Raw genomic sequence first — 20564 nt, 5'->3', positions numbered from 1 at the left:
GGGCTAGAGAGATGGCTCAGAGGTTAAGAGCATGGGCTGCTCTTCCAGAGGTCCTCAGTTCAATCCAGCAACCACATGGTGGCTCATACATAAAAAGTTATACACATTTGTTTATATTTTCAAAAACAAATAATGAAAAGATAAACCTAGCACTTGTGAGCTATGGATATAGATCTGTGGTAGGACATTTGATAGCATACATAAAACCCCAGGCTTGATCCCAAGCACTACCACAAGAAAAAAATCCTAATAGAACCAATTATCTCTCAGGCAGCAGAAAGGAGAATGGGAGAAAGGAAAAGAGGGAGGAGGGGGAGGAGAGGAGTGGAGGGAGGGGAAGGGGAAGGGGGAAGGGGAGACAGGCTAACTCTCTCTGAAGTACAGGTTTAATCTTTTGTATCTGAGACAAGGGTCTGATATGGTCCAGGCTGGCTTGAACCCACTGTGCTAAGGGTGACCTTAAAGTCCTCGTGGTTGAATATAAAATGTCCCGCATAGGCTCATATATCTGAATACTTGGTCCCAGTATTGATTGGTGGTCTTGAGGCCATTTCTTCCCCCAAATAAACTCTTTCTCTCCTAAATTGCTTTTGTCAGTGTATTTAATCAGAGCAACAGAAATAACACTACTACTCTTCTGAACCTTTGTCTCAACCTCCCAAATTGCTGGAACTACAGGTATATGCCTCCACACACAGTTTATGTGGTACTAAGGATCAAATTCAGAATGTCATGCATGATAGACAAGTACTCTACCCCTGAACTACACTTCCAATTGTGTTCATGATTTGACTTTAGAACTTCATGAACATAATTATGTATAAAACTATATGTAATTTTTATTAAATTAAATAAAAAAGAGCAAGATACACACTCAAACACATTACATGAGAACTGTGGAAACAGACACTGTCTGATCACTAAGCACAGGTACATAAAGCAAGACAAAAATGTGTTTTCATACTTTAGACAGGTCACATTCAGGTTAACTTGGGTTTAACAAGTAAAATTTCCCCTCAGCCACGGTTTCCTGAGGTGCTGTAAAATGTGTGATTTCTTTGTCTGCTTTTAACTTTGTTAACTCCCAATAAACTATTTTTGTTAGATTTTTTAAATTATGCTTTTTGTAGGAAATAGTGAGAAATGGTACTCATTAATTTTTGTGTTTAACATAAGACTTTAACAATGACAATTCTCTCACCTTAAAATGCTGGTACATAGTTTGGGATGAAATCACTATTTTGCTCCTATTCCTTTTTTTATTGGCAAGTGAAACAGCAGCCATGATACCCTGTGAATGTTTCCTTCAGCAATTCAAGCAAACACTTTCGGGGAGGCAGGAGATGAGAAGTTCAAGGTCACCCTCCCCCCCTTCAAAGGGAGTTTGAAACCAGCATTTCTCTACACAATGTACTTTGCCTCAGTAAGGAAGGGATAGTATATTTTTCCTTTTTATCAAAATAAGATGCAGTTCAAACTAGACTATCCAAAACAATGTATGGACTTAAGAAATAGATAATAGATGATGAACAGGTAAAGGTAAAAAGAATACAATAAGACCGCCTTCATGTCAGAAAAATTAGAGACACGTCAAATATGTAAAAGTACTGAAAGAGGAGTTAACATAACAGCAATCTAGAAAAAGAGACCCATCACAAGAAATACCTGTATATAACGAGGATTCTTTCAATTCCATGAAAGTGTCTTTCCAATTACTGTACCAAGGAACACTAGCTTTAATTGACCGATCTGATGAAGAAAATATGGCACTGTTAAGCCAGGCTTATGAGGTAAATATCTAACATTTACTGCTTAAACAGAATGAGTGAAAGTATGCCAACTCACTAACAGTAAAACCTAAATGCAGACTTCTGAACATAACTAGCACTGTATTAGAATGGATAAATTTGCTTTTAAAATAACCCCCAGAATATCAACTTGTCATGATGGAATTTTATTCAAATTAATTCTGTACTTCATTGTATCTTATCCCAAGTTTTCAGAGGCAAAATGTGGCTCAGTGGGAGAGTGCTTAGCTTATACTTAGCATGTGCAGGGCCTGAGGCTCAATCCCCAGCAGCCAGATACTGAAAGGAGTGTCCTGAAGTAATAGGGGAGAAGCTGAAGAAACCATTTTCTTTCGGTTTACCCTACTAGCTGGGTTTTTCTAAAAATCTGTCTAAACAGTTCAGCTATAGTAGTATCTCTGCCTGCCTTTAAAAGCAAAGAGCACACAACACTCTTTTAAATAGAAATGCTGGAAGGTCTTTGGGAATACAAGTAATATAATTAGGTAAGTTTTCACAATCAAATAACTACACTAGTGCTATAAACTATCTAGAGAAAGCCACTTTAACAAAACAGTTAAAATTAAATCTGCTCAATAGTTAACAAACAGCAATTTTAAAAGTTCATCTCTAACGAAACTAAATAGCCCCCAAAAAAACAATTACAAATAATAAAAACTGAAACCAGATACTTCCAAGTCTACACAGCCTCACCACAAAATGAAGAACTGAAGACTGTTGAGTTTTCTTTACACCAAGAAACACCTTAACACCTCAATGTGATATAGAAATCAAGCTTTTAACAGATGTGAGGAACTTTTCAGCATAAAAGAACCAAACAGAAAAAGAATATGAATGAGAGAAAAGATGCAGAAAAGAAAATTGAAAAATGAAAAGCCACTAATAATTAATTAAAATTAATTTATCAATATCCTGAGTTAACATTCTAAACAAAAAAGAAAGAAAGCAAAAACCCATAAATCAAATATCTTGGGGGGCTAAGGAGGGTGAAAACCGGGTCCCACTATACAGCCCTAGCTATGCTGGAACTCATCATGTAAACCAGGCTGTCTTGTCTTTGAACTCATAGAGCCTCCTACCTCTGCTGGGATTAAGAGCATGTGCCACCACACCTGTTCTCAAAGAAATATCTTAAAAAAAAAAAAAAAAGCAAACATCAACATTTCAATAGATGAGCAGATATAAGGATATAAAGAAAAAAGGACAAAAATCTTCAATATTCACAAAAATGATCAGAACACTGAATATCAAAATTAAAATTCTACAGCCATCTAAAAATAGCCCCCCCCAAAAAAAAGGAGAAAAAAAGAATTCAAAAACATTCTCAGGACTAAAGACCATGCATGACCAAATGGTTACAGTTACTCATTTCTAGGAGCTCAGAAGCCCTTAAGTGGCCCAACATGCATCTCAAACAGCAGAGCATCTTCTGAGTTATTTAGAGATGAGATTAAGTAGGATTCTTAGGAGCAACACTAAAAGCTTAGAGGAAAAGTATCAAATCTGAAGGAAAACATTTCTAACTGGTACAGGTAAACCATCAGTCAACCATAAAATACATTTTCATTAACTTCTCAAAAATTTTATCTTTAGGGGCTGGAGAGATGATGCCATGGTTAAAAGAATTAGCTGCTTTCCCAGAGGATCCAAGTTCTGTTCTCAGCATCCACATGGTAGCTCACAACTGTCTGTAACTCTAGTCCCAGAGAATCTAACAACCTCTTCTGGCCTCTATAGGCACTGCATACATGTGGTGTGGTACACAGACATACAAACAGATGAAAGGAAAGCATTCTAAGATTTTTTTTTAATTTCTTAAAAGTATCTATTTAAAAAATATTATCTTTTATACACCCTTCACAGAAAGTTAGACTCCTCCATCAAATGAAAGAAATACACCAAAAAAGATAAAAATGAGTCAAGCCCCGTTACTCTTGCCTATAATCCTAACACTCAGGAGCTGAAGCAAGACAATCCAGCCCTGAGTTGGAAGTGAGCCAGGACCAGTGAGTTCTATTGCAGCCTATATTACAGAGTAAGTATCTGTCTACACACACACACACACACACACACAGAGAGAGAGAGAGAGAGAGAGAGAGACAGAGAGAGACAGAGAGAGACAGAGAGAGAGAGAGAGAGAGACAGAGAGAGAGAGACAGAGAGACAGAGAGACAGAGACAGAGATGGGGGGGAAAGAAAGAGTATAAGGACTGAATAGCTGGTTCAGTGGGTAAAGGCCCTTGCTACCTGACGTTAAGCCTGAAAATGAGTATGATCCACAAACCCTAAAAAGAATCTCACAATGTCCTCTGACCACCACACATGCACCATGGTACACACACCATAAACACATACATCCACAATAATAATGAGAATGGTATTAATAAAGTAAAATACAGTGAGAGAAGGAAAGGAAATCTCTAGGATGACAACTACGGAAAGTGCCTTGGAGTCTCCAGTCCAGGATGGAGTAGATGAACATTTTTCAACTTCTGTTATCTTTCACCTATGAATGTTCTTAGATTTTTGTTTTGTTTTGAAATATAGTTCCATTCTGTATTCCAAGCTGGCCTAGAACTTTGTAGCCCAAGCTGGCCTTGAACTGGGAGTAACCCTCTTGCCTGATTAGACTACATTCATGAGCCATCATTCCCTGATGTCTCTAAACTTCTTTTTTCCCTCATCACTCCCTCCCTTCCATCTTTTCCCCAGCTTGAGGTTATGCTCATTCACTACATTAAATCCCTGACCTAAAAATGTTTGAAATTACACAATGAACATGCAGGGACACAAACCTTTGGAGAAAGAACCACCCCTGTAATAACTCAAATATTTTGCGCCAAAAGCAATTTTCAACTCCTTGGGGGATATTATCATCCTTATTGACAACACCAGTGATAGAGAAAAAAAAAAAAAAGAGAAAAAAAAAAAAAAGAACTCTGGAGGAAGGTCTTGACAAAGAATTACTTGAAAACTGACCTAACAAATTCAAAATCCTACTCAGGAAGTTTGAGAGACTATAAAGACTCTGAGCAAAATGATTTTAAAGATGATTAATATAGTGGTTTGAACAGATATACCCCCGCCCCCAAAAAACTCATGTGTTTAAATGCTTGGCCCATAGAAGTGACAATATAAGGAGATGTTGCCTTGTTGGAGGAAGTATACCACTGTGGAGGTGTGCTTTGAGGTTTCAGATATGCTTAAGCTATGGCCAGTACACAGTCTCTTCTTTGCTGCCTGCATATCAAGATATAGAACTCTTAGCCCCTTCTCCAGTACCATATCTGCCTACATGCCATCATGTCCCACCATGACAACAATGGACTAAACCTCTGAAACTGTAAGCCATCCTCAATTACATGTTTTTCTTTATAAGAGTTGTGTCTCTTCAATAGGAACCCTAATGAGGACAGAAGTAGGTACCAGGGGCTGGGGTATTGCTGTGATAGGCTGTACCATGTTTTTGCTTGGAGGAATGGGGACTTTGGTACTTTGGGTTAGGAAAGCAATGGAATGCTTTAAGCACTGCTTAATGGACCATACTATAGGTGCATGGAAGACAGTAGTGCTGAGGGTAACTACATCTGTGAGGGCCTGGCTCAAGAGGTTTCAGAGAAGAACAGTATGTGACCTAGAGATTGTTCTTGCGATATTTTTGGCTAAGAATGTGGCTGCTTCTAAAGTGAAGAGATTTGGATTAATTGCATTAGCAAAGAAAACCTTTTTATTTAAATTAGAAGCAAGATTGTTTTACATGTCAGTCCCAGTTCCCTCTCTCTCCTCTCCTCCTCTGCCCCCCCCCCCGCAACTAACACTCTATCTATCCCATATCCTTTCTGCTCCCCAAGGAGGGTGAGGCCTTCCATAGGGGGTCTTCAGAATCTGTCATATCCTTTGGGATAGGGCCTAGGCCCTCCCCTGTGTGTCTAGGCTCAGGGAGTATTCCTCTATGTGAATGGGCTCCCAAAGTCCACACCTATGCTAGGGATAAGTACTGATCTACTACACGAGGCCCCATAGATTTCCGAGGTCTCCTCACTGACACCCACATTCATGGGATCTGGATCAGTCCCATGCTGGTTTCCCAGCTATTAGTCTGGGGACCAAGAGCTCCCCCTTGTTGAGGTCAGCTGTTTCTATGGGTTTCACCAGCCTGGTCTTGACCCAGCAAAGAAAAAAGTAAAACAGCCTAGTACAGACTATGTTGTATGGTTATTAATGTTTACTCTTATGAGCAAGCTAGGCAAGGGAAAATACAACATATACAATTTAAAGAGAACAGAAGCACTAGGAAGTAGAATGAGCTTAATCTTGTATTCAAGGAGATACACAGATTAAAGATATTAAATGGAATAAAGGATGTGGTAGCCTCAGAGTAAGATGACACCCAGGTAAACTTCCAACTTGTGAAAAGGAAGTTAGGCCCAGGAGTGGTGGAGCACACAGAAATTTCAGTACTTTAATCCCAGTTCTCAGAAGGCAGAGACTGGTGAATCTCTGAATTTGAGGCTAGCCTGGTCTACAGATCAAGTTTCAGGACAGCCAAACTTAGGCAGTGAAGGAAACCACAGGAAACAGAAATCTAGTGAAGATGTAATTGAATGAGGGGGCCATGTTCCAGGCTCAGCAAGCAGCAGAACTTGGCAGTTCAGTCATGTGGTTCTGGCTTTAGAGTCCAGGATATAAGAGTTTATGGAACCTCCCTCTGTGACCAAGGAAAGCCAGGCATGTGTCAGGGGTATGCTGTGGGATGATCTTTCTATATGCTGTAACTATGTATTGCTCCCATATTGGTTAATATAATAAAAGCTGTTTGGCCTATGTCAAGGCAGGATAAGGTTAGGCAGAACAATCAAGCTGATAGCTCAGGTGAATAGGGGCTGAGTTGGGAGAGAAACACAGGCCAGCCGCCCAAGAAGAGATGCCACAGAACCAGTAAAGCCACAGCCATGTGGCAATAAACAGAAATGGGTTAATTTAAATATAAGAGCTAGTTAGCAGTAAGCCTGAGTTATCAGCCAAACATTCCATAATTAATATTAAGCATATGAGGGATTATTTAAAGCATCTGCGGGACAAGGCAGGGCAGAAAAACCTCCATTTACAGGGGTATAGCCCTGAATGGAGGTCTAGAGAGGCCATCATGTGAAGCTGTAAAAGTGAAGCTTAGATTGCCTTGGAGACCCCAAGACACTGGAGATGTCAGAGCTGTAGGTTACCTGCCCAGAAAAACTGCTAACAGGTGGAACCAGGCCAAGAGAAAGGAATATGTTACAGTCAACAAAGCTCAAAGGAGTTGGAGATTTGAAGAGCACTTTGACATCAGACATGGAGATGCAGAGTTTGGAGTTTGTACAGCTGGTTTTCAGTCTTGCTTGGTCCAGTATTTCCTTACTATGTTCCATTTCCTGCATTTTGGAATGGATGTATATCCTGTGCCATTATATGTTGGAAATATGTGACCTGCTTTTTTATTCTGATTTTATAGGGGATTATAATTAAGAAATTGCATGAATCTCAGAAAAGACTGAACTTTTAAACAGTGTTGTGACTGAGAGAGACTATGGGCACTCTAAAGTTGAACTAAATACATTTTGCATTATGTAATGGCTACACACCTAAGGGGGCCAGGGAGTAGAGCATGGCAGTATGAACAGGTATGACTGCCATGAACTGATGTGTTTGAATGCTTGACCAATAGGAAGTGGCACTATTAGGAGGTATGTCCCTGTTGGAGGAAGTGTGTCACTGTGGGCACAGGCTTTGAGGTCTCATATATGCTCAAACTATGCCCAATATACAGTCTTTCCTTCTACTGCCACAGAACAAGATGTAGAACTCTCAGCTCCTTCTCCAGCACCATGTCTGCCTGCATACTACCATGCCCTGCCATGACAATAATGGACTAAATCTCTGAAACTAAGCCACTCCCAATTAAATGTTTTCCTTTATAAGATTTGCCATGCTCATGGTGTCTCTTCACAGCAACAGAAACCCTAACTAAGACAAGCTGACACCAGTGTCGTGCTGGTAGCCAGACTTGGTAATGTGTAAGCGTCACCCAGGTAGGACTGGTTTTGAAGGCATGAAGGGGTCATGGAACACAGCCGGGCTTGGTATTGTGAAAGGCCAGGAGAGGCCATTGGTGAAGGTGCATCCTCAGTGGCAGTTGAAGGCCAGATCTGAAGGGGTCCTGCAAAGAAGCTGAGGCTTGGCACCATGAAGAGAGTTTAAGAGAGGCTATTGTTGAAAGTTGCAGCAGAAGACTCCAGCATTTGGGAGATGCCAGTATCATGGGATACCACCAAGAACAGAAGCAGCAGCATGTGTGCTGCAGAGGGTGGAGCTGGAGAATTGACCCAAGCCCTTTGGAGGAGTCCAGGAAGATCTTGAGTGGATCCCGACATTGATGGATGGAATTTGGTTTTGCTTTGATTTGACTGTGACTGTGCCCTGATTCTTCCCTCTTGAAAGAAAAAAAGTATTTTACTGGATGCCATAGTTGAGAGATTTTGAATTTGAAAAGACTTTGGATTTTAAAAGAGATTGGCTACTTTAAAGGGACTAAAATTTTAATGTGAAAAGATTATGGAACTTTTAAGTTATTTATGTTTTTAATGTGAGATCTTGGGGATAAATAAGAAAGGAAGGGTTGTGGCTTAATAGTGATGTGTTCGTGTGTCAAGTTGACAAGGGGTCAGTTGTACTGGTTGGTTGTATGTCAACTTGACACAAGCTATAATCATCAGATGCAAAGGAGCTTCAGTTGAAGAAATGCCTCTGTGAGCTCTAGCACTTACGCTTCTTCTCAATTAGTGACCAATGGAGGAGCTCCCAGCCCATTGTGGGTGACATCATTCCTGGGCTGGTGGTCCTGAATTCTAAAAGAAAGCAGACTGAGCAATCCAGGGGAAGCAAGCCAGTATGCAGCACTACTCCATGGTCTGTGCATCAGCTCCTGCCTCCAAGTTCCTGCCCTGTTTGAGTTCCTGTCCTGACTTCCTTCAATAATGAACAGCAATATGAAGTTTAAGTCAAATAAACCCTTTCCTCCTCAAATTGCATTTTGGTCATGGTATGTCATTCCAGCCATAGAAACCCTAACTAAGACAATTACTAACACCTGAAAAAAACCAAAAGCACGCCCAATAATTGGCCCTGCAGTGAACAATATTTAGCCATAATATTGTAAGCAATGATTAGCAGAAATTATGGAAACATTAGATAATGCAGAAAAACTGGAGAAAATAATTACCCCTTCCCTAAAATTAACTAAGTCCTTATTAATTATTTAAAACTGATTAAGACATGGATACCAACCGGCAGTGGTGGTGCACACCTTTAATCCCAGCACTTGGGAGGCAGAGGCAGGCCAATCTCTATGAGTTAGAGACCAGCCTGGTCTACAAGAGCTAGTTCCAGGACAGACTCCAAAGCTACACAGAGAAAAGAGAAACCCTGTCTCGAAAAACCACAAAAAGACATGGATACCAATATAAAGATGCTACTTATAGCTAGATGTGGTGGCTCACACCTTTAATCCCAGCACTTGGGCAACAGAGGCAGGCAGATCTCTGTTAGTTCAAATTCAGCCTTGTCTACATGTCAAGTTCCAGCCAAGCAAGACTGCAGGGTGAGACCCTGTCGAGGATGGATGGAAGGACAGACAAGAAAAAAATGACTTAGAAAATGTAGCATCAGGCTAGTGTGATAGCTATCACACCTGATAATATGAGTTCAATTTCTAGGACCCACATGGTAATAAGAGAGAAGCAACTTCAACAACTTACCCTCTGACCTCCACACTTGTGCACTCATACAGATACATATAAATATAATAAAAAGAAATTTAGAGCAGCTGGATGGATGATTCTTGTAGAGAATGTGGGTTCAATTCCCAGCACCCACACGATGTTATACTAACCATCAGTAACCCTAGTTCCAGAGGATAGATGCCCTCCTCCAACCTTCTCAGGCACCAAGCATGCATGTCGCACACATACATTTGAGGAAAAAACACACATAAGTCTAAAACACTACGAGAAAATATAACACCATAAGAAACAATAAAGAAGCTGGCAGGGCAAAGAATAGAATTACTATTCTTTCCATGTCTTCTAAGCAGTCTATCTATGTACATGTATCGTTGTTACTTTCCTTAAAAGAAAAAGGGAGAAAGACCTTGGAGGTGAGAAAACTACTTTGAGTAAAAAACTAGATTCTTTGCTGGATATAGTAGTACATACCTGTGGTAATCTGAATGAAAATGGCCCCATCGGTTCACAGGGACTGTCGCTATTGGGGAGGGGACCTGGTTGGAGTAGGTATGTTGTTGGAAGAAGTGTGTCACTGGGGGCAGGCTTTGAAGGTAAAATGAACAAGAGTTGGAGACTGGCTTGAGCTGTATGCTGAGTTGCAAGTCAGCCTGTCAGTTTATCAGCTTAGGAAACCCAGTGTGGTGGTTTGAATGAGAATGGTCCCCACAGACTCACAGGTTTGAATGCTTAATCCCAGGCTGATAGAACTGTTTAGGAAGGATTAGGAGTTGTAGCCTCGTTGGAGAAAGTATGTCACTGGGGGAAGGAGGGATTTGAGGAGTCAAAAGCCCACATCAGTCCAGTCATCTCTCTGCCTCACAATTGTTACTTCAAGATACAAGTTCTCGGCTACTGCTCCAGTGCCATGCCTGCATGCTCCCAAACTAAAGCTCACCCTCTGAAGCTGTAGGCAAGCCCCCAACTAAATGCTTTCTTTCTTTTATAAGTTGCATTGGTCGTGGTGTTTTGCCTTTATAATAGAAAAGCAACTAAGACACCTAGCAAGGCTCTGTCTCCAAAATAAAAAGGAAAAATAAAACAAAAACCCACAAAACCATTTTCCATACACAATTAGGCAATTTCTCTCCTATCCTCTTAGCACTTTGGCATAGCAGATAGACCATCTCTACTACAAACATTAATGTACTATGATGACTAATAATGGTCTTTTTAGATTATATGCTTACAAAGCATGCCTTATACATCTCTATGTATCAGTGCAAAGTACATATCAGGAAATCAATAAATTTGAAAACCAAAAATGTTGAGACCCTAGCTAAGGGGCTGGAGAGATGGCTCAGAGGTTAAGAGCACTGGCTGCTCTTCCAGAGGTCCTCAGTTCAATTCCCAGCAACAACATGGTAACTCACAACCATCTGTACAATGTGACCGGTTGCCCTCTTCTGGCCTGAGCAGAACACTGTAAAAAAAAAAAAAAAAAAAAAAAAAAAAAAAAAAAATATATATATATATATATATATATATATATATATATATATATAGAAAGACCCTAGCTAAGCTTAGCATTGAAGGCCTGTTGAAAGGATAAGGCAAGAAGACTGTCATAAGTTCTAGGCCAGCAAAGACACTGTCTCCAGGAAAAGAAGAAAAAAGACAAGAGAAAGATCTTATAAAATAGATTCACAGAATCTGAAAGAGGTTGTACTCACTTAAAATCCTAGCATTTGAGAGGTAGAGGCAGGAGGATCAAGGAGTTCAAGGGCATCCTCGCTACACAGAAGCCTTGAAGCTTGAAGCCTTCCCTCAAGAAAGAAAGAACAGGGCATGATGGTATACACCTTTAATCCAAGCACTTATGAAGAAGAGGCAGGTAGACTGCTGTGAGTTCCAGGCCATTTAGGGTTACACAGTGAGTCTGTGTCTCCAAAAAAAAAAAAAAAAAAAGCAAGAAAATGAGAGAGAGAGAGAGTGGGAGGACAGGAGATAGACGGGAGACCAGGGAAGGATGGGACAACAGGAAGAAGAAAATAGTCTAGTCAAGTTTATGTTTTCATAGAGACAAAGTCCCAAACTTTGTAGCCTACCTCAATTACCCCATTAACTCAGGGCTTGTCATTTCAAAGATTAAAACACTAGCATCTGACTCCTTGCCTTTCATACTACAACACTGGCAAGAAAACAATTGTCAAATTCTACCATTTCTCAGGTAAATATGCCAATTTTCCATCTCTTTAAAATACTGTATGCCAAAAACTGATTAACCCTGTATCTAAAACTTGAAATTCTTTTGACTGGTATAGCTCAATGATGGACTGACTGACTAGCATGTTTAAGGCCCTGGGACAAATCCTAGCACTATAAAATAAAAAAGATACAATGAAATTATCAGATTAATCTATGTTGCTAAATAAAAATTAATAGTAAAGGAAGATATGGCCGACTAAAACACAGTAATTCTACACATATTTCTAAGTATACATACCTATAGAGTAATTACCTATATATGGCAGCAAGACCTAGTTTACAACTATTACTATTATTATTATTATATTGTTATTATCATTAATGCATAGGGGGTGCGTGAGTGCCACAGAGCCTATGTGGAAGTCAGAGGACAATTTTGTAAAGTCAATTCTCTCCTACCACATCCCCATGAGTTCTAGGCCTCAGACTCCAGTCATCAGGCTCACATGGCAAACACTATACCAGCTTAACCATCTCACTGGCACAGGAAGATCTTTAACTATACAATTAGGAAGTATAAAAGTGTCAAGAGTAAATTAGACCAATCTAAAAAGAAAAAAATTTAAGCTGCAGTTTTTAAGTAGTTGAGAAATTATAATTAGATTAACATACTTTTAATATTTTCCTTTTAAGAATTCACCTCATGTATTTTTAATAAGCAAAGACATTTGGATACTGGCAAATAACCATATCAAATATTAAGTCACTCTACATATTAATGTATTAGTTTCCTTATCAGTCTTATCATGAAAACATTCACTATCTAAAGCAGTGTAAAAAGCACTAATAAAACTATGCATTTACATCTATTTTATAAACATTTTCACTTAACACTTCACAAGATTAAAAGTATAACAGCATGCCTTTCATTTAGTAACAATATCAAATCATACAAAAAAAATCTGTTATCCATTGTTAGTTTTATCATGAAACACTGATTAACTGATTACCCTAGGTTGTTTACTACGGTTGCTAGTAAAACAAAGAAGTTCCTGGGAATGTCTCCAAGACAGAGAATTATTCTCCTAACAAAAGAAATTTCATTGAAAAAAAAAAAATAACAGCAACACTTGTTACATACCACTGATGTTAAGGTCATAATCCCCTGCTGAAATCACATTAGGGACTGATCCTTCTGCAGGCTGGCTTCCAGAAACGACATCATTCAAAAGCTTCCCAATGGCTCCTGGCTGAGGTGGCTGGGTGACAATGTTGCTTACTGCTATCTTCAAATTTTTAATTACATGGAGTTGATTATTAGGATCTCTCATGTGAACTTTTAAAAAAAGAGAAAAATTTTAAATTAACTTGGTATAATGTATCATAAGCCAAAATTGGGTTAATGGTTTTCAAACACAAAGGAAACTCAAATCAGAAACTAAGAATTAAAAGAATATTCTTTCAGAATACAACTGGTTTACCGAACGAAAAGAATTATCTAACCTTTTTACCATACATAAGCTTCCTTCCTCTTAGCCAGCCATAGTGGCACATGCCTATAATCCCAGCACCTAGAAACGTAAGCAGAAGGACTAGTAATTCAAGGTCAGAATGGGCTATATGAGACTGTCAAAGGGGAAAAAATATTCCTTCCCTCTCACACAATGCTACAGGTTATACCTTCCCTATAGGTCCAGTTTCCCCTACACTTAGAGTTGCCCAAAAACACCACCCACAAAAGTACCCAGACACTTTTCTCGCTTTGTATCTTTGTATCAAGACAGGGTGGCCTTGACCATACAGTGATCCTCCTGCCTCAGCCTTCCAAATGCTGAGATTATAGGTTTGTGCAACCATGCCCAGCACCCAACAAGCATTTATACATCTAGGCTTATAATTCAATCAGTTACAAACTAAATTTCTAAATGTCTTGTGCTTCCTCAGATACTTCTAATATTTTAAACCTAAAAACATAAAGCTTATGCAGGTGTGGAACACATACCTACAATCCCAGCATTCTGGAGGCATTCCAAGGCAGCTTGATCTACAAACCATGTTCCAAGCAAGCCAGGGTTACATAGCGAGGGATACATTTCAGAGGTTAGAAAAAAAAAGGACTATAAATTATTAAAATAATATCCAGATGTTGTGGCCCATAACTGTAATTCAATCACTCAAGCAACTCAGGCCAAAGGAATGCCTTGCTATAAGTTTAAAGCCAGCCCAAACTACAAATGCAGCACCATCTCAACAGAAAAATAAATAGTAATAAATGAAATATCAAATAGCATGTTTCATGAATATTTGCATGTGTATTTTAAATAACATATGTGGGATAGTGAACAGAGAGTAAAGATCTGACGACCTGCCGCCTTTAATCCCAGCACTTGAGAGGCAGAGGCAGGCAGATCTCTGTGACTTCAAGGCCATCCTGGTCTACAGAGTGAGTTCCAGGACAGCCTCCAAAGCCACAGAGAAACCCTGTCTCTAAAAAAAAAAAAAAAAAAAAAAAAAAAAAAAAGATTTGATGACCTGAACAGAGTCAAGATGGGAAGAGAGACCCAACCCAAGTACTGAAGTTGTCCTCTGACCTCTACATGCACACCACGGCATGCATATACTCACACTCACACAAATACAAAATAATTTAAAATATAATTAATTTTAAGTGTATGTGCAAAACATACTCATAGTAGCTGACCTGACTGTTTAAAGAGGAAACAAAACCAAGAGAAAGAAAGAGGATTCAAACCTAACTGAAAATAATTTTAAAGAAAAAGAATAAAAGCAAACACAGGGCTAAGGAATGCAGTTTGAATCTCTAGAATCCACATAAAACCAGATGTGCAATTCCATATGTCTATAATCCTAGCACTCCCATAGGGATGTGGATGTTGGAAACAAGAGGATCCTGGGTACTCACAGGTCAACTAGCATAGCATATGCAGGGGTAAACAAGGAGAGTCTTGTTCAAACAAGGTGGAAGACAAGGACAAACAATGAAGGTTTTCTTCTGCCCTGCGCACGCAGGAGCATGCAGGTGCACACAGGTGCGCGCGCACATACATACACACACACACACACACACACACACACACACACACACACACACACACACACACACCGCTTTTAAAAGATAGCAAGTTTTGCATTTTCTAGATGAACAGTGGAGATGAATAGTAATTGTATTCTTTGCATTCATCTATGATTATTGTTTTCTCATTTAAATACACACAGACCTCCCTCAATAATTAAAACTTTCCAAATGTATAATTATGACACAGAAAAGGAAACGGGAAAAAGGAAGAGAAAAATAAAGGAAAAGAGAACTGCCAGAGTGCTATGATATACCTCTGAAACCTTTAGGAATATATTTTTCAAGTATTTTCCTTAAGGTTGTTCCATAATTGACAAAAACTATAAGCAGCCAAAAATGTAGCAAACCTTCCTTGAGGGCTGGAAACAGTGCTATAGTATGCTTTCCTAGCACACTCCAGGTCCTGGATTCAAACTACAAACACATGAGTGCACACACACACACACACACACACACACACACACACTCCCTCAAACCTTAAGAGATTAATTACTTAGCTACATCAACATAGTAGTAAGTTGTGATGGTTAATACTGAGAACTTGACAGGATCTAGCATCTGTAGGGAAAGCTGTAGCCACGCCTTCTTAGGGGCTGGCTACAGGTGTGCCTGACCAGGCTTGTGAGGGCGTGGTCAGAGTGATGTAGTGGGACTGCGTTTTCGGTTTCGGTTTCTCTTTGCTTCTTGCTGTACAGACCTCTACCACGCCAGCTGGCTAGGTTGCTCTGTAAGTAAGGCTTTTCCCTATTAAATACCCTTATATTTCTACCTGACTCCGTATTGGTAATTTTCCCACAATAAGCATCGCCAGAAGACAAACCTGAATATGCCTGATTCTAGAATGGATTCAGGGAAGTGAGAAGACCCACCACCCACCCTGAATACAGACTTGCATCACATCATGGGCTCAGGGCTTAGGCTAAATAAAAAAAGAGAAAGTGAACTGAGCACCCCAGGTCATTTATCTCTCTGTTGACTATGGATGTGAGGTGACCAGACAGCCTCCTGTTCCTGCTGTCATGTCTTCCCACGATGGACTATACACTCTGAAAAGTCAGCCAAAATAAATTCTCCCTCCTTTATGATATTTTTATCAGGTACTTGTCATAACAATGAAAAATGTAACTAGTTACAGAACTGACAGCAGAAGTGGAACTATTGTGGTGATAAACCTGACGGTGTGATTGTTAGGCCTCTGAGACTCATTCATAGGAAGAATGTCAAAGGGCTTAGAACTCTAGGCTTTAAAAAGCCCAAGAATGTTGTAAGAAGAGTTTAACAGGCCACTGCGGTGGGAATTTGGAAAATCAGGTTGCCAAGAAAAACATTAGCAGTGGAGACCTCGCTTATGGGGTTTCAAAGGGAAACAAGGACTCCACTGAGAACTAGACTAAAAGCCATTCATTTTATACTCTTGACAGAGTCTGACTGCCTCTGCCTATGTCCTGAGACCTTTGGTGAGGCTGAATTCAAAGGTAAGGAATTAATTTGGTTAGCTGAGAAAATATCTAGCCAGATAGCATCCAGGCTGTGTCTTGATTACTACACCCTGCTTTTGGCCAGGTCTACAGTGAGAGAGAACAAGTAGAGAAAACATGCTGTTTGTTGGGAAAGGGGAGTTTAAAGCCAAAGACAAGGGGTCAGCAAGATATTTGGCAGGTAAAGGCATTTGCTGCCAAGTCTGAGACTGGAATTTGATCCCTGGATCCAACATGTTGGAAGGAGAGAACCTCTGACCTCCATACAAGCACCTACACATATACAAATAGACACATAGAAGAAATATGTGAGTGTAAAAAAAATAAAGTTGAGACAAGCCGTGTTGGTGAGGAGATGTATTATTAAAGAGATTGGCACAATTCTAGAGAAACCTGTCTTGAACTAAACAATAGGAAATGTGCCCAGAGAGCAAGACTCCATCCTTTTAGTACTACATCTTGTGACTATCCAAATTCCCTTAAAAGAGTCTAAACAGAATGCTACTTAAAGGGTGCCCTGCTCAAAAACAACTATAGAGAAAATTGTCTCCCCAGAGTCATTTTGGAAGGCACAGAAAACAATTCAACTATGGTCTAGGGGGCCTAAGCTATATCTCAAGCTGGCAACGATTAGCATCATACACATGGTACTAGTTTCACCGGCGTGGAAGTTGCCAGAGTGGACATGGAAGGCCAATGTTCTAAAACACCACTGAGGCAGGGTAATGTGTGGCAAGTGTTGGAGTCCCTGCTAAGAGAGCCTAAGAGACTACTATGTGAAGCCTAAGCTAAACTGGGAGATCCTGGGATGCCACAAAAAGACCAGGGCAATGGAATATCTGCAGAGGAAAGCTACAGGAATGGGGCAAAACTGGTTTGAGAGACTGTACATGCTGCAGGTGACAGACCAGGAAGGGTGGAGCTACCCAAGCCATCTGGAGCACAGTCCCAGATACCCAATAAAGAGCTGTAGGATTTGATGTTTGCCCCGCTGGATTCCAATCTTGCCTTGGCCCAAACTGTCCTTGCCATATCCTGATTCTTCCCTTTAGAAATGGGAGTGTTTATTTTGTGTCATCCCACCTTGGAAGTTATCTGGTTGCTGTTTTTATAATTTATTTTATAGGGGCTCACTGTGAAGACATCACTAGAGTTTCAGAAGAAATTTTGCACTTCAGAATAGTATTGTACTGTTAAAAACTATAAGGACTTTTGAATTAAGACTGAATGCATTTTATATTATCAAGTACCTTTATGCGCCTATAGGAACAAAAGACAGAAGGTTATAGCTTAAAAGTGATATATTGGGGGGTGGACTGGATGGTTAAGAGCACTAGTTGTTTCTCAGAGACCTGAGTTCAATTCCCAGCATTCACATGGAGACCCACAACCATCTGTAACTTCAGTCCCAGGGGATCAGACTTCTTCTGATTTCTGAGGGTACTGTATGAATCTATGTGTGCATAGACACATTTACAGGCCAGCAGTCATAAACATAAAGATTAAAATGTTTAATGTTATATATGTGGGTATCAAGTTGATAAGGGAAAGATGTGTGGTAGTCAATACTGATAGTCAACTTGACAGGCTCTAGAACCATCTAGAAGACAAGCATCTGGACCCGACTATGACAAGAGTTGAGACTGGGCTAACTAAGGAGGAAAAGCCACTCTGAATATGGTGGCACCATGGGCTAGGATCTCAGAAATGAATGAAAAGGAGAAAGGGAGCTGGGCACCTCACTCCTGCCTCTGCTTCCTAAGCACAGATGTGCTATGAGCAGTTCTGGTGCTCCTGCTGCCTTCCCCACCAATTCCTCCTCATCTCCTTTCCTATCCAGCTCTATCTACACTGTCTCTGAAAACAAAGAGGCAGCTAAGGAAAATTAAAATACAGTAAGATAATAAAAACAAACAAATCTGAATATGACAAGACAACTAAACAAAGAGAGCCAAAGAGAAAGCATAAAAATGCATTTAGGCACAGCGACACTCACATTCACACACAGTTATATTTGGTTTTATTTTTACTCTTGGCTCTTCCACTCTTTGGGGACCCACCAGCCAGTTCCCAAATAAATCATACACTGCCTTAGCTTGGCTTATTTCTAGCCAACTTTTCTTAACTTAAATTATCCTATCTATCTTTTGCCTCTTGGCTTTTATCTTTCTCTATTCTATATACCTTTCTTTACTTCTTACTCCTTTGCTTGCTGTGTAGCTGGGTGGCTGGTCCCTGAAGTCCTCTCCTTTTTTTCTTGCTTGATTCTTTCTTCCCAGACTTCTCCTCCTATTTATTCTCTCTGCCTGCCTAACTATTGGCTGTTCAGCTCTTTATTAGACCAATCAGGTGTTTTAGACAGGCAAAGTAACACAGCTTCACAGAGTTAAACAAATGCAACATTCAAGAATGCAACACATCTTTGCATCATTAAACAATGTTCCATAACATAAACAAATGTAACACATCTTTAACTTATACTCTACAACACACAGGAATCCCACTTAAAAAAAATTAAAACTGGAAGCCGATAGATAGATAGATAGATAGATAGATAGATAGACAGACAGACAGACAGATAGATAAATGCAAAGGCCCTGTAAAGTTTTAAAAAAAAGAAAAAAAGAAAAGCCCTGACATCAGTATGACAGAGAACATCCAAAAAAGCTGTTGAGTTTGTTTTATATTGATATCTACATTATTCGTTACAAAAGTAAACAGGACAAAAAAAAAAGAGTAAACAGGCATTCCCTAGTGTCATAAGGTCCCAGTTCAAACTCCAGCACCACATTAAAAAAAAAGTACTAGGATCACAAAATGTGTGAACAGTGAATACAAGTTAAAACTGGAACACACAGGGAGAATACATTCAAAAATCACTTAATTGTGCTTTATTGGTATATTCAGTGCATTTAATTCTTTTTAGGTTTTAAAAATGTTCAAGGAACCTTAAATGGCTGACATATATGCATATGAAAGCTAATAGCTACTTTTAAGGTCCTATAAAAAAATAGCACTCAAATTTCTTCTAGTAATCATCTTTTCAGTTTATCTTTAAACTATGTGTTTTTCTACTGAAGCCTAAAGGTAAGTCTCCAGGATTCCTTTCTCTGAGTAAAGAAATTTTAACTTGGGGCTAGAGAGATGGCTCAGTAAGAGTTCTGGCAATTCTTCCAGGGAACCAGGTTTCAATTGCCAGCACTTGAAGGGCAGCTATTAACCTTCTGTATCTCCAGTTCCAGGGGATCCAAACTCCTCTTCTGACCTCTGCTGCCAATGAATGCTTGTAGTGCACAGGTACACATGCAAGCAAAAACACCCATACTTATAAAAGGAAATCTTTTTAAAAAGAAAATGTAACTTGTTTTACTTGGATACTGAAATTGTACTACCTAAAGTGATATTCTCATGACCTACATCCTAACGAGAAAAAAAAAACAAAACAATCTTTGAAGAATCTCTAATCGCTATATGACACACATGTCATAAAGAAAAAAAAAGCAAAACTTTATTTACCAACAACAAAAAAGCAGTGAGGTGTATCGTCAATTTTTTTTGTTTGTTTGTTTTTTTGTTTTATTTGAGACAGGGTTTCTCTGTGTGACAGCTCTAGCTGCCCTGGAACTAGCTCTGTAGACCAGGCTGGCCTCAAATTCAGAGATCCACCTGCCTTCACCAAATTTTTAAATATAATTATTTCCATTAACTCTTTGAAAATTTCATACATGCATACAATGTATTTTAATTATATTCACACCTCCACCTCCCCTAACCCCTCCCATATGCACCCCAGCCCCCTCCCTAATTCATGTTTGATCAAGTTTTTTATGATGCCACCACAGTCTCTATCTTAATCATCTTTGAACTTTTTCTTTTTTGAGTGTTTCCCTATGTAATTCAACCTGGCATCAAGCAAGCAATCCTCCTGCCTCCAAAGCAATAGGATTATAGACATGTACCATGACAGCTTAAACTTTTAAAAAACTACAAACTCAATGATCTGCCAAAATGGCCTTAATTAAGAACTCAAGACTGCCTCATATTTACAACTAGAAATCTAGAAGTCCCTTCCTGAAACTTGAGGCATTGCCTCTTCATTCTGTACCCCACAAGATAGCTTTCCTGCTACTCTCCCCTAACCACTGACTACAGGTTATACCTTCTGATATAACCAATTAATGGTAGTCTTAACTGCAAAACCTGATGGAATTTCCAA

The 20564-nt window shown here is 39.5% G+C and overlaps 1 protein-coding gene across 5 annotated transcripts in view; it reads right to left on the bottom strand.

Moving 5' to 3' along the window:
* The window catches only part of Trappc8 (trafficking protein particle complex 8), an 80404-nt gene that overhangs the window by 55494 nt on the left and 4346 nt on the right, over window positions 1-20564 (bottom strand). For 2 of the 5 annotated variants that reach the window (XM_027400541.2, XM_027400542.2), the window contains exons 2-3: window positions 12915-13109; window positions 1666-1749 (exon numbers count right to left, since the gene is read on the bottom strand). In XM_027400541.2, coding sequence (XP_027256342.1) covers window positions 1666-1749; window positions 12915-13109 — 279 coding nt within the window. Of the gene's footprint in view, window positions 1-1665; window positions 1750-12914; window positions 13110-20564 lie in introns of those variants that run through there. The other 3 variants (XM_027400543.2, XM_027400544.2, XM_035440265.1) reach the window with 2 other exon arrangements.

This window comes from Cricetulus griseus, chromosome 2, assembly GCF_003668045.3.
Source record: "Cricetulus griseus strain 17A/GY chromosome 2, alternate assembly CriGri-PICRH-1.0, whole genome shotgun sequence".
Classification (NCBI taxonomy): domain Eukaryota; kingdom Metazoa; phylum Chordata; class Mammalia; order Rodentia; family Cricetidae; genus Cricetulus; species Cricetulus griseus.
The sequence above is the reverse complement of the archived record's forward strand: the minus strand, read 5'-3'. Positions and strand labels throughout refer to the sequence as shown.